Raw genomic sequence first — 14,828 nt, 5'->3', positions numbered from 1 at the left:
AAAGTAGTCGGGGTCATTTATTATCAGACGGTAATACACCAAATCGTAGACTATTCAAAGCATAATTATGCAATCAGGCGTTCATTTGCGGTACGAATCTGTCGGAAAGTTGTGAATTCCTTTTGTTTATACATGTTAAATGTATTGATTTTATATGTGAAATCAAAGAAGGGATATGATAACGTATCACAGAGAGGTAATATTCTATTTTTAACTTATTACGTCACTTCCCCCACTGCTGAAAGTGCAAAGATGTAAACTCAGCGGTAAACAATGATCGTTTAAGCTCATGTATAAAACATATTCAAGAAAGTTTTCAAGCAAATTTACTTTTCTTTATTCGAAAAAGACGACTGAATTAAAAAATCTTGGATTGTTACGTGCTTTAAACCCGAACTCTCAGTTTAGCCGATAACTGGTCTTAGCCGATAACTGGTACAGTACCAGTACGCCTTGTTTCAACCACTTGTTCAGATAGGAACTTATGACTAGTGCAATGTTAAAAAAAGATAACTCCAGAATTTTACAAGTAGCTACAGTTCCAATTTCCAGAAGAATATTTTCAAAAAATAATTTTAAAGTAAGTATTAATTCTTAGGACACAAAACTTTGTGTGCCTACAGTATGAATGCTCTGAATTCTTATAACAAAGCGAGATAACGCTTTCTAAAAAGAAAATTGTTATGTAAACTAATTATGATCTTTAGGCCTTTCAGACCCCTATAAGGATTTAAAGAGTCGCGCCTCGGACGATAATATTTAAATTGTCCTTTTTACTTTGAACTATAAACCGAACAGATTTTTAAAACCGGATGAAAAATACAAAAAGACTTACAGCTAAAGGGCTGTTTTGAACGTTGGCCTCTATAGACCCCCTAATTTTTAAAATTGTCTACCCAAAACCTTTTCCGATCTCTGCATTGTGTATATCATTACATAGATGAAATATTGTAACATTTACTTAAAAACGTTTTGAGAAAACGAATGACGAGTGAATTTGAGTTTAGCATAAAAACTACCATAGACAATTTTCATCGACCTTTTAAACCGGAAGTAGTCAACATACTTAATAAAACTTGGAATGTATGTTGATTACTTCTATCTTAATAGTTTTTAAGCGTCATATAATTTTTTAAAAGACATTTGATTTTTTTTTTGATTTTTTCATCCCCCCCCTTTTTCTAAGGTTTTGGGCTTTATATCTCAAAAACGGTAAGATATAGAAAATTGCTTACGCTTATAATTTTTTTTGGCTGGACAAAGCAGATCTAATTCTAAAAATTCAACGTTTTGACTTAAAAACTAAAAAAAACTAATGCGTTTTCTTTAAATTTTATAAATGTCCCTGCAGGTTCCGGAAGTACCGGAACCAGAAGTCCAAAACCTTACATTCCAAAAGTTAATGTAAAGTTGTTGCATAATTAAATCAAGCTCTTCCAGCTTTTAAAGAAAACGCTGACAAAAAAAAAACTGTCGAGTATAATTATAATAAAAAAAAGACGAAAAAAATAGGTCTTTTCGACCGAAAGTCGAAAATCCCTAAAAACAAAAAGCAAAAAGAAAAAAATGAAAACGAAGATTTGAGAAAACTGAAAACAACAAAGAAAGGTAAGTTTTGATTAAAATATTGCAATTTGTGATGTTGCTTTTGGTAAACTGTAAGAACAATGTATCAGTGAAAAAATAATATGCAAATTTGTTACAGCAGTCTTTCCTGTCATTACAAGTTTAACGAAAAGTAAAAGGTGTATGCTACCAACATCTCACAAAGATTTACAAGTACAGACATTTCGATATTAATTGTAAACTTTTAATCAAATATGTTTATGTTTTAGGATTTCAATAATTAATGAATATTACTGATGCATTAGATTAACTTTTCCTTAGAACTTTCCCTTGTTTATTCAAAATATACTTCCATTTTAATGTTTAATTAAGATTTACTTTTATTTAAACGTTGGTATCTTTTTTTTTTAAATATTTAAATGTTTAATAAAAACATTTTAATAGTTAAAACATGAAAATTAATTGATTTACAGCCCTATTGGGACTTTAGGAGACGTACAATGGGTAAAATGCACCATATGTTATAAAATTCATTGCGTCGTCGGCGCTTATGTTATTTAAGCAAGTCAATGCAAGCTTTCAATATTTTTTTTTATATCTATTTTTGTCAGGTTATCAGAGCATGGTGCCGGATTTGTTTTCCAGCACACTGTCTATGTTGGAAATTCTGAAAACGTAAGTCACATCTTAAATAGTTTAAATTATTAACTTAAACTGTTTTTGGAAATAGACAGATGCTTCTTGCATTATAATTCACCCTTTCTCAAGTGTATTAAAGGGGAGATTGTAGAATTGTTCAATGGTTTTTTTTTATTTGCAGATAAAACATTCTTTTCTTGATGGTGGGCGATAAACAACGAACAATTCTACATGAAGTACATTTTAATTTAATTTGCAGAGGAGGATGTAGAACATGATGTGATTAGTATCTCTAAATTTTATTCTACCACTTTAGAATTAATCAGCATATCTTGATGTTAAGTGCATAATACAAAAATGAGCAGTCCTGTTTTACTATAAATAATTATTATTTACTTATCATAAATCAAATAATATCTATGAAATTATCAATTGATTTCATGATAAAAATTTGAGATAACGGATAATTATGTAGTTCATATTTCCAGAATACCATTGGAAACATTTGCCTCATAGAAATGGACAATTTTAATCTTGGAATAAAAGGTCAATACATTACATAATTAAGCAGGTTAGGCACATTTACCCTATTGAGGAATGATTACGCTTAACGGAAACTATTCCCCGTTTCAGTAATAAAAACATTCCCGCAAATGCAGGATTTTGAGATTTTTTTTCCATTCACGTCTGGGGTCTCAGTGAAATCCAGTATTAACAAACAAAATCTGTTCAGCAATTTCTTACGGTAGCCTCTACGGATAATAATGTGGTTATTCTGTACACATATTTAGTCGTATATAGAAATATAACGTTCAATATTTTGATCATTTTTTAAATTAAAATATGGAACAGTAATTTCTTGTAATCATGGTTTTGGATTGAAGTTTCGTCTACAAAAACATAGTTTAATTTTAATATCTTTTTCTTTAAAATTTTAGTTCATGATATGAGTTAAAAGCATTGCTTGTACAAGATTTCGTACAAGATTCTGTAGTTGTCATGGTCTACCCGAAATCAAAACATTTAAGCCAAAATAAACATCAAGTTCTGCATTTATTTTTATTTTTTCTTGCATGGTCAAGTTGTGTCAACTCATTGAGCACAAAACTCTAAAATTTTGGGGGTTTTAGGCAGTAAAAGCAAACCATCAATGGAAAATCTACAGCCAATGCAAGAATGCTCACGATTTCCACGAGATCAAAATCGTTTAATATTCGTTTGCATCTGTGGAGGACTAAAGTTTAGGCCAGGAAGGTCAGTTGTTTATTGTACTTTTGCACCACCTTGCATTTCTTATGCGCCTCATTTTACTTATGTCGGATTTTTGATTTATTTGGCATACATCGAGAAAATCACGCATTTGCAGGAGTTTTTTTTTATCACTGAAACGGGGAATAGTTCCCGTTTAGCGTAATCATTCCCCAATGCGGTAATTGTGCCCAACCTGTTAAGCTATACATGATCACAATAGGATTTGTTAAATAACTTCCTCATATTTGATTTGCTTTAAGAGAGAAGGCACTTAATATTAAAACATGAAGTTCATCTAAAACGGCAAAGGTAAATAACTTCAAAAAATTAAAAACATACATATATTTTTAGAGTTCCTTAACTAAGAACAGTTGATTTACAGCATCTTAAATAATGCAAATGGAACACAAATTATTTTGTTTCATCTCGAATTTGCCTTAAAAGTTATTTCGTCATTCTTCTACAACAACATTTATCCTTTTGGTAGTAATATTGATTCTATTTGTTTCAGCTCAGAATGTTTTTTTTTATTGCTTTGATTTTTGTTTTCGTTAAAAATCTTATACTATTTTTACTGTTGCTCTAAAATTGGCGACACTTGATTTCAATGTTCATTATTTCACACAAATTTAGATAATCCACATACTTAACACTGGTTACCCATCCTTAATTAATTGTTTATTGTGTGTTAGTTATTTATTTATTTTTGTAACATATCAATTATAAAAGGTATAAGAACTTCAAATTTTGAAATATGTCGATTTCTGCTTCGATTGCTGACAAAAATTAACGCATGCATGCTGTTAACATTTAACGACGAACACGCTCATTGTGTTATTGTTTTATGTGTTTCATTGCTGTTATTTATGAGCGCTGCCTTTTTAACTAGGCTATTAGTCGACATCTAGTATTATTATACTTTTATTGTTAAAAACTGGAATTTGATTGTTTTAGATAATCCGTTCTATTACCCTCAGCGTTAGCAACACACTTAGCAACGGGTAACATAACGAATTGTCACATGTGCGTTAATTATGCGCGTACGGTTCGCCGTGTAATTCACGCCATTTCTTTATAAAAGCAGTAAACAAATCTCTAAAATTAAGACATTCAGTATGATAAAATAAATAGTGCCTGTTTGGGAGGATAACAGTTGAAATTGTCACACCTCGAAAACCATTGTCAACCTCCGCTTCGCGTCGGTTGACAATGGTGTCCTCGGGGTGTCAATTTCAACTGTTACCCTCCCAAACAGGCACTATTTATATAAACGGATATACAGTTCAGTAAAAAATATGTTATATGGAAATTGCCTTGTTAAAATTTTTTATACTTCTTTTGTCTAACTCAACAAAGTTTGTGATTTTTGTGACCGTGTACAGTTAATGTTAAAGATTAGCCTTTTTGAAAGCAACAGTAAGAAATGTCTACATGTAACTATGTTAAAGGTTCTAAATGAATACACTTATAATTTTCCTTTCTTGTCGCTTAAGTTATATCTTATTAGTTCGAATGTATACAATGCAGGAAGTTCAAATTTATATCGACCAGTTTGTCTGCTTCATGTTAACGGAAAATTGCTCTCAAAGACACTTGTGTACACTCTAGTCACAAGTTATATCTTCTTTCGTGACTTCCCTGACATGCTGTGATACGTCCACGTTACTGTTTTTATTTAGTGCTGTTCCCAAAATGAAAGTTTGTAACTACAAATAGAGATTTCAGGAAAACCAAATTAAGTACATTGTAAAGTATATCGTAATCAAGCTGTAAGCTAGTAATACAGAGCGTAAAGATTACTATTTGTTTTCTTCTTTTTTTTCCTTATGTGTGCCTTAATTATCAGAAAGATACGAAAAATAAAGTTCTGAGTCAAAAATATGTATCTTAATTTCAAACATGTGATTCATACTACCCATGTGATGAACATTTGCTTTATCAAACCGCTGGTGCTTGTTCAGATACTTCTGATCAGCATTATTTAAGACACAGACTCTCGCTTCAATGCTTAAGTGACCTTGTTTTTTGAAGATATTCCTGTAAAATCCACATCACTATTTCTATTACCCTAATATTTTATATCTGTTTCATCTAACACGTTGAAATGATTATATTTGCTCGGCAATCCAGGAGAATGTATAAACTATTTCAACTCGTTGGATAAAGCAAATATAAAATCACACAATAAAGACATTCCCAATATATCGCTGTTTTACTCACTCATCAAACCGTGCATACCCCCTATTCATCCCTCAATCTAACCCTCAATCAATTCATTTATCCATTCATTCATGAATCCGTTTATCTTTTTGGTAGCGGATTGAAAGAGAATCATATATTTCGAAGATATGTTGCTATTAAGTAAATAAATTTTGAAAAAATAATAATCAAATATAAATGCTAAATATTACAATTGTATGTGTCACCAGTGCATACAAATTGAAAACCTTATTTGTTTCATTTGCACGTGAATCAAAAGTTGCGCCTGTCGTTATACAAGCACTCTCGATATAGTTTCCTTGTCAACAATAGCATCCCATTTCATCGGGGAAGTACATTACAGTAGTTTTGTAATGATACTTTCAATGGTCTTTGCATATTGTAGTAAGATGACACGTCTTGCAAAGTTGATAGTGTTTCTTGGTTGTTTAAGATACATACAAGGATCAGCATCGTGCAAGTCTTCGGATGGAAAAGAAGTTGACTGGTAAGATTGATATCCTATTAATTTTCCTTTCATTTATATAATTACGTTGCACTAGAAAAAAGTAAGGAAGAAAACCCAAAACAGCAATAATTACAAATATTAAATCGGTCGAACTTCAATTGCATTATTTTTAAAGTAATGGAGAGACGCATTGCAATCTCTTTTTTATGATTGTAATTTCATTTACTAATATTAGTCGTTGTTTTAGATTGTGAAACAGATGCCCATTAACCTTAAAAGCCATACATATATATTTAATAACTTCTGCTAGAAAATAAATATGCGTGAACATATACAGTTCCGATCAGAAAATAAACCCCTACTGCACCCTGTGTTTACTTTATTTGCTTACTGTGGGTTATTAGAGTGGACCCAGAGTAAACCCGAAGTAAACTTAGAGTGGGCACGGAGAGTAAAGCCCCATCAGAAGTATACCCTTGAAAAATACGCTGCGTGTGTATTCGAAATACAAAAAGGGGCAGAAAAAACAAGCTGCAACATGGTTAGATAAAAGAAATGGTCTGCTTCACTATGCAGTGCATACAGTTGATCCCAAAAGCAATTCCCAAGAAAACACAAAGTAAACTCCGATTAAACCCAAGTAAAACCTGACGGGCCAAACTTTTCAAAAAGCAGACCCCAAGTAAAAAATAAACCCGTAGTTTAGTTTGGGTTTACTCTGCTTATAAGTTGGGTCTGATCGATACTGTATTTCCACTAAAAGAAAAAAACAAAATACTTCATAGATCCACTATGTACATGTACATATAAGTAATTTATTTTGTGTTTTCTATAAAGGATAGTTTTCCTTTTGCGCTTATGTTTATCGTGCATAAAGTAAGTGATTGCGGAAGTCACTTAATGATGCACTAGTTACAAAATAAAAACAATGCATGGACGAACTATAAAAAAAGGCGTTAGTGGTTAAGAGCTAAGAGTGAAGTGTTTTGCATTATCTATTTTTCATCCTTGAGGATCACAGCATGCATCAACCGTCAGAAAAAATGAGGTAGAATAGCATAGGAATCTTGCTCTTTTTGCGGTCAGAAACGTTTAAGAAAGTACATTGAAAATGAAAATGAAAAGTAAATAAATGAAATTGTTTTTAACATTGCAAACCTTTTGATTGATACCTTCCTTAACATTAAGAAGGGTTCCTGATATGTTATGGACTTAGCTTTCTTCTTTTGTTTTTCAACATTAACAGGGATATTTGCCTTTTTATGAATTAATGCAAATAAATTTTGAACATCAATTGAAGTATATAGATGAATTGAGGTACAGTCCTGCTATCGCGAAAGTTGACAAAACAATCCTATCCTTTCCTATATCATGTATCCTGCGTCCTATCCTGCATCCTATCCTGCCAAAAAAAAACAAACAAACAAACAAAAAAACAAACAAAAAACACTCTATCCTATCTTATCCTATTCTATCCCACACTATCCATATTTAGGAATAAGAAATAACTAAAACGAAGTTTAAGGAAATAATTTTTTTATTTAAAAATCTATCGACTAATGTAAAAGCCAAAACGTCTAATTATTACAAAAACCGGAAATCTTTAAAACGAGGGAACTTATTTACCTCTGCATAGGTGATATTCAACTGTACGCGAAGTGTACTCAATTACTAAAAAAACAGGTAAGCGATTGAGTTGTTGTTATATAAGATACTATGTATTATAATATCTACAAAGGAGATTAAGGACTTTAAGCTATTGCTTAAACAAACATTTAAAGAAATTCGTTTCATTAAAATATAATATTAAAGGATATAATCAGAAATAGCCTGATTTGGTCGCTGATAATTGTAAACACGATTCGGGAAGGCATTACTTTATGAATGAGTTAAAATTAAGCATTTGCTGCGATATTATTTGAATGCATTGATTAAATATAAATTCTTACACATTTGTATTTAACCTAATCCGATCTGTTCAGTTTATTATCTGGTCTTTTGATCGGACATCGAAGAAATGATATGAAACGTGATATGTATACAAAACAACGCTCGTTCCTTGTTGAGATAGATATTTACTTATATGTCAGTTGTTCATAGACTGAATATTTTGTTTTTTTAACTATTGAATTCTTTAAATATTGTAATAAAACTTTATTTACGCTGCATTGTGCATTTAAAAGTTTACATTAACTCTATACTTGCGCTGTTTCCGAATTGAAAAAAAATGTAGCGCCCATCAAATTTCTGTACTGCATTGTAAACATAAAACATATCTATCGTTTTATAAAGTTTTACATTGTTTTAAAAATAAAATCGATGTTTAAAATGTATATTTCATTTCTTTTTTGTTTTGCAATACTACTACTCTAAAATTTATACTCGAATCTGATTGGCTACAGGTTGCAATATAGTATAGGATAGAGTTTGACTTTATATTTCTATCCTGCATCCTGTCTCCTATCCTATCCTTGTCAACTATATATAACTGGTATATGTACTTAAACATGATAATGTTTTTTTATTTGCAGGTTCATCATCTACAAAGTACCAAAGTTAACAAGTGATGGGTATCCTATTAAAACAAGCGGAACCGAGTTTTTCTACATGGATACTGCTTCGCCATCGTTTTCCTTCTCACAAAAAGATATCACAAAAAGTATCGAAAACCCTTTATATGAGACGCTGAAGGCACTATACGATCAGGTTATTTAAACAATTAAACTACCCCCTTTTTTGGTGAATATTGCTACCTTTATAACCTGCATGGATCATCATTGAAAAAGATTTCTAATTGTTTATATTTACATTTTTTATTTAACAAAGTGTTAAATTGTTGTAAAAAAGTAAGTACAATTTATAAAATAATTGCTAATATAGATCAGTGGATTAGTTAAAAGAAACAGGCTAATCGTTCCCCATGGAAATTTGAGTCTCACATCATTATTATTGTTTCGTGCAGTCTGTGATTTTCCTTAGTTCGCTAAAAGATTCGACCAATTGATGAACGGTGCCTTTAGATTTAGTCCTCTTAGTAACTGTTTACCTAATTAAGACAGCAAAGGCATGTACACATTTAACACGGAAAGTATCTTAATATGTGTATCTTGATTATTTTATTCTAGATTGCCTTTTTGCAGGATAGTCTTTCAGAGTTATCCCACATGGATCCTATTTAATCGTTTTTTTGAATTGCATTTTTTTAAATTGAACAATACACTTCGAATAAAAATAATATATAAACTAACAATTAAATATAGATCACTTGTATCGCTTATTTGCATTTCTTCAATTGCATGGGTAGGAAATTTTACTTTGATATTTTGACTGTGACCAATATATCATGAAATATTGATGATAAGTAACTAACGTGTATTTGTATTATATTCAGTCTCCAGATATCGTAACTTATGCAATGTATAATGACCAACCACCACCCACAGTTAAAAAGGCAGATGGTAGACACGCCCACTCTAAAGGTTCGGAATTTAAATCATTTATGTTATTTTTCCTTTTAATATACTACATGTAGACTTTGACCCGTGCGTACACGGGTGGACACTGCATGTGTTTTTGAAATTTATTAAATTTTTCATCGACACACCGTATTGTTGACATTTACAGAACCAAGCTTTAAACCTACAGCAATTTTATTATTTTCACTACCCTGTGCTTAGTTAGAATAATCTTACTGTGTCTCGGAACACGCCTTCACCACATTTCAAGTGCCTACCATATACCCGTAATGTAGCAAAAATTGCAGAACAGCTCCGAAACGATTTTGGAGAAAATTATGAAGCTGCATTGCAAATTACTGTCAAATTATTTATAACAAACCATTTTGAGGCTGTAAATACCTTTCATCTAAAAAAAAAAATTCCGGACGGACGCAGAGGAAAGTTATAGTTCCATCCGGTGAAAACCGGTAGGGGACTAATAACAATTTAAAAGTATTTGTATTATCGTTTCTGAGTTTATCTATGCAAATGGGATTTTGTGGAAACATAAACTAAAAAGCCTCACTTGATTTAGTGTAAATGTAATGCGCATGCGCAGGATTGTAAAATTTTAAAAAAAATCAGATGATTTCCGGAATTTTTGGAGCAATTTTTGTTGATTATTTATAAGCAAAGCTTGATTGAACCAAACATAAAACAAATTGGTAATCTTCATGTACCAATGATGCTAAAAATATATAAAACAAAATATAGTACTCCTCCGATTTATCGATATAAAAGGCCAAAAAAAAAAAAAGTATATTGTTTTAATATAGTAGTATAGATATAATTACTTCAGTAACTGGGTTGTTATACTTTATTATCTTTTGCAAACTGATGGGTTATCAAAATATAATGTATCAAATGTGAAAAAAACAGTGATAAACGTTATTCATTTAATAACTTGATGGTAATGCTCAAAAATACATGTATACATCTAGTTTCGGATGTGTAGTGGATACTTTGAAGATTTTAAATAAAGCACACGATCAGAAAAATCGTTTTTGAAAATAGATCAATTCCAATACAATTAGGACAAAATATATTTCTAGAAAACATCTACTAGTTTAATATGACATATTATTCTTCTGATCCTACCTTTATTTTTTAGAGCTCCGCGTTCGCTCTGCCACTGTTTTGTATTTTTCTTTCGGACTTTCGTTTTGAACACTGTTCGTTATCACCACCTGCCACTGCTAAAAGAATTTAAAAAAATGAAAATAAATCGATATTGTTTCCGTAATTGTGTTAACAGTCTACAAGTTTTATGATTTTTCAGGTGTTTTGGCGTTTGACAATACTAAGGGATTTTGGATTGTCTCAAGTGTACCGAAGTTTCCATCTCCCGTTGCGAAAGGTTTCATGTTTTTGGATTCGCAAACAAAATTTGGACAAAGTATACTCTGTGTCACTGTTGCAAAAACAGTTGAGAATATTTTGAGTACGTTGACAAAATTTAAAATAACTTTTATTTGATGGTGGTTTTTTAATTAAGTTTACTTAAATACTTACATGTATTTGTATTATATTTTTTTTTTGCAGAAACCGTATTCGGAACGACAAATCCTTATATTTATGACAAGAAAAACTTTGATATAAAAATCAGTAACCCAATGAATTCCGTACACATTCCAATCAAAACTTTTGGAAATGTTCAATTGGAAATACTTGCTAAGTCAGCTTCGTTTGGACAAGGTAACATCCTACATATAAACACACAGTATTTAATCCAATATTGATTCACATCACATGTATTTTATTTAGTCATGTACTTTATTCCTTGCAGATATTTATGACAAATTGATTTCTCCGAAGTTGGCAGACCATTTATTGGTTCGAACATGGAGACCTAAGCTTTTAGACACTGATATGGTAATATTTTATACGTATACATATATTACTTTCATATACATATATAACTTTAGGAGAGTTTAAATGTTTTGGCCATTCATATAATTTCTTCATCTCCTTGAAAAGTATCTATCAAACTAACTTAACACCAGAGTAAACCCAAACGCAACCCTAGGTTTACTTTCTGAGTTTACTACGGGTTGACGTTTTTAAAATTTGGGTCCACTTGGCGTTTTATTTCAAATTGGATTTATTCGGGGTTTACTTTGGGTTTACTCGAGAATTGCTTTTGGGGTCAACTGTACGCACTGATGTGTGAAGCAGGCCAGTGTTTTATCTTACCATCTTACTGTTATTCCTGTCCCTTGTATATTCCGAATACACTTTGGGTTTACTCTGGGTCCACTCTAGTAAACCGGAGTTAACCTAAAGTAGACCCAGAAAGTATACCCATGGTTTAGTTGTTGGTCACTTTCTGTTGATTTTTTAATGGAATACATTGTTGTAACATCACATTGATTATTACGCTTAAAAAATACCTTAATCTACTTTAATGGAAAACTCAACTTTATGTCAAAAGAACGAACTTTATTATTATCATCTGCCTTTGTTTCTTTTTATTTATAGGTATCAAACGTCATCAATGCTTGTTTTCCCAATAAAATTGCGTTCACCCATGGGACAGATCACTCTAAGTGGGCGGTAACTGAAAACAAACATTTGATTTGTATCGGTGATATAAATAGAGAGGTACGTTCATAAACTGTTCAAGAACTATGTATCATATGTAAACTATCATTGAATAAAACAAATATTATGTTTGGGAACGTTCCCCAGATCAACAGTGTCTAATGATCCTAAGTTTATGAACATTTGGGTTTTATGTTGATTGATGGTTTATTTGTCATTTATGAATTTATGTTGTGGGTAGAACCATAAAGTAAATGTATATTGTTCTGCAGTGTGTGTAATAACTTATTTAATTTGAATCCATCGTGTTTATCATAATTATACCCGCACTTTCTAAAGAAAGTTCGGGTATATTGTTGTTACTCTGTTCCGTCCGTCCGTCCGTCCGTCCGTCCTGTCACGTTTTACTTTCTCAAACTGCTCTTACATCTTATAAACCAGCAATCTGAACTCTTAGAGTTTGATTTGGGGTGTCATGTTGTATTGTAAAAAGGTTTCAAAAACTATCTGGTAGTCCTGGGGGTCAAATAATTGGTAAAAAATGACGTTTTTCACAAAAAACCTTCTTCCTCGAACTCCTCCTACATTTTCAACAGTAGACAAATCATCTCTTGGAATATGTTTTAGGGTATCCTATAGATGCGCAATAAGGTTTCGGTATTTTCAATTTTGTCCTGGGGTCAATTAACTGCTAAAAAATGACGTTTTTTAAACAAAAAAAAACCTGGTTTCAAAAACGTCATTTTCTTTTTGCAGTAGCCAAATGATCTTCTAGAATATGATTGGGGGTGTCATTTTGAAGTGTAATCATGTTCCAGAATTTATTTGTATTAAGGGGATCAGTGGGCAACAAAAATGACGTTTTTTTGCAAAAATAGTATGGTTCCCAGAACTCCTCTTACAACTTTTGGGGTAGCTACGTCATCTCTTGGGATATAATTGGGGCTGTCCTATAGATGTGCAATAAGATTTTAAAAATCTAAATTTCATCCAGGGAGTCAAATAGTAAAAATTGACGTTTATCACTAATAAAAACCCATAGATCCCAGAACTCCTCTTATGATTTAATGGATAGACACATCATATCTTGGGATATGATAAGGACTGTTCTATAGATGTGCAGTAAGGTTGTTAAAATTTAAATTTCATCCAAGGAGTCAAAAAGTAGCAGAAAATTGACGTTTATAACTTCAAAAAAACATAGATCCTAGAACTCCTTTTATGATTTAATGGATAGACAGATCATATCTTGGGATATGATAGGAAGTCTGTTCCATAGATCAATGTAGATGTGCATTGCGGTTTTGAAAAATTAAATTTAACTCTAAGGCCCATTACCTACATATCTGTTGTTGCCCTATAAGGATCAAGAATATATATGGTTAAGGGGTGGGGATCTCAACCGTTTTCGAGATATTCGTGTACTTCCTGTTCGAGGGGGGTCATGACCACCCCTGGGGCCAATGACCAACATACCGTTTGATGCCCTTGACACAAGGAACAAGAATATATATGGTTTAAGGGTGGGGATCTCAACTGTTTTGAAGATATTAAGGAACTTGCTGTTTGAGGGGGTCAGGACCACCCACAGGGCCCATAACCTACATACCATGTGATGCCCCTTGACATCAGAAACATGAATATATATGGTTTAAGGGGTCATGATTATAACAGTTTCTGAGATATATGGTAATTTCAAATTCCTGGGGGATGGGGATGACCCCAGGGGTCAGATATAATAAACCCCATATATTGCCAGTAACAGTCAATATATGATTGTGAAAACCCTATATTATTATCTTTTGTCCGTTTTCAAGGTTCAATGTTAGACCCCACACCTTTTTGACACCCGTTAGGGTCATGACTTACATGCCATAATGATCTGATGCGCCATGACATAAGGAGGAATCATATCTTTAGATAAAGGTGGGGAGCTCAATGGTTTTTATGATATTTGATAATTTCAGGAAGAGCACTTGGGATCATGACGTATATACCATCTGAAATGCCTTGAACAAAGAAACAATAATATAATATGTACATGATATATGATTCAATTTAAGAACCAAGATATAGATCAATCATCTATGTTTTGTAATACCTCCTATGTATATATACATGTATTAGTTTGTGTTTTGTTCTATACTATTCATGTCCATGACTGTAGTATGGCTTAGTCTTTTTTTAAATTACATTAAAAAATATTCAAATATATGACTTGGAACCCCCACCCCCAAACAAACTCAAATATAACCCCCCCCCCCTTTAATTGTCGAATGATCTATTAAATCAAAATATAATTTGGGTGTATTAAAACTTTTTTAAACTGGTAAAAAATGTTCTTCTTAAAAAAAATTACATTACACGTTGCATAATTAACAAATGATCTATTGAGCTATATGATCAGAGGTCATATTTCTACCTTGGGATCAATATTAACTAGTTTTCATTGACAAGTTAAAATTAATAACGATAAATGATTCAAATTTAAAATGTTTATACTCCACATTCACCCCTCCTCCCCAATCTAACCTGGTTCTTAAGATTCAGTCTTCTTGATACATTCTTACATGTGTGCAGTAGCAAATTTTAAAACATTCTTGATTGCTTTTTCTCTCCTGATGCACATTAACATTTTTAAATTGCTGAATTCATTTTTTTAAGAT

General features: G+C 31.8%; 1 protein-coding gene across 1 annotated transcript in view; it reads left to right on the top strand.

Annotated features, from left to right (window-relative positions):
• LOC105339863 (plancitoxin-1) overlaps positions 1-14,828 on the top strand; it is a 57,587-nt gene that overhangs the window by 40,413 nt on the left and 2,346 nt on the right. The window contains exons 5-8 of the mRNA XM_066066821.1: positions 10,901-11,062; positions 11,164-11,316; positions 11,408-11,493; positions 12,100-12,222. Of these exons, the coding sequence (XP_065922893.1) occupies positions 10,901-11,062; positions 11,164-11,316; positions 11,408-11,493; positions 12,100-12,222 (524 nt within the window). The remainder of the gene's footprint in view (positions 1-10,900; positions 11,063-11,163; positions 11,317-11,407; positions 11,494-12,099; positions 12,223-14,828) is intronic.

This window comes from Magallana gigas, chromosome 1 (assembly GCF_963853765.1).
Source record: "Magallana gigas chromosome 1, xbMagGiga1.1, whole genome shotgun sequence".
NCBI classification, from domain to species: domain Eukaryota; kingdom Metazoa; phylum Mollusca; class Bivalvia; order Ostreida; family Ostreidae; genus Magallana; species Magallana gigas.
This window is presented reverse-complemented; position numbering and strand designations above follow the sequence as displayed.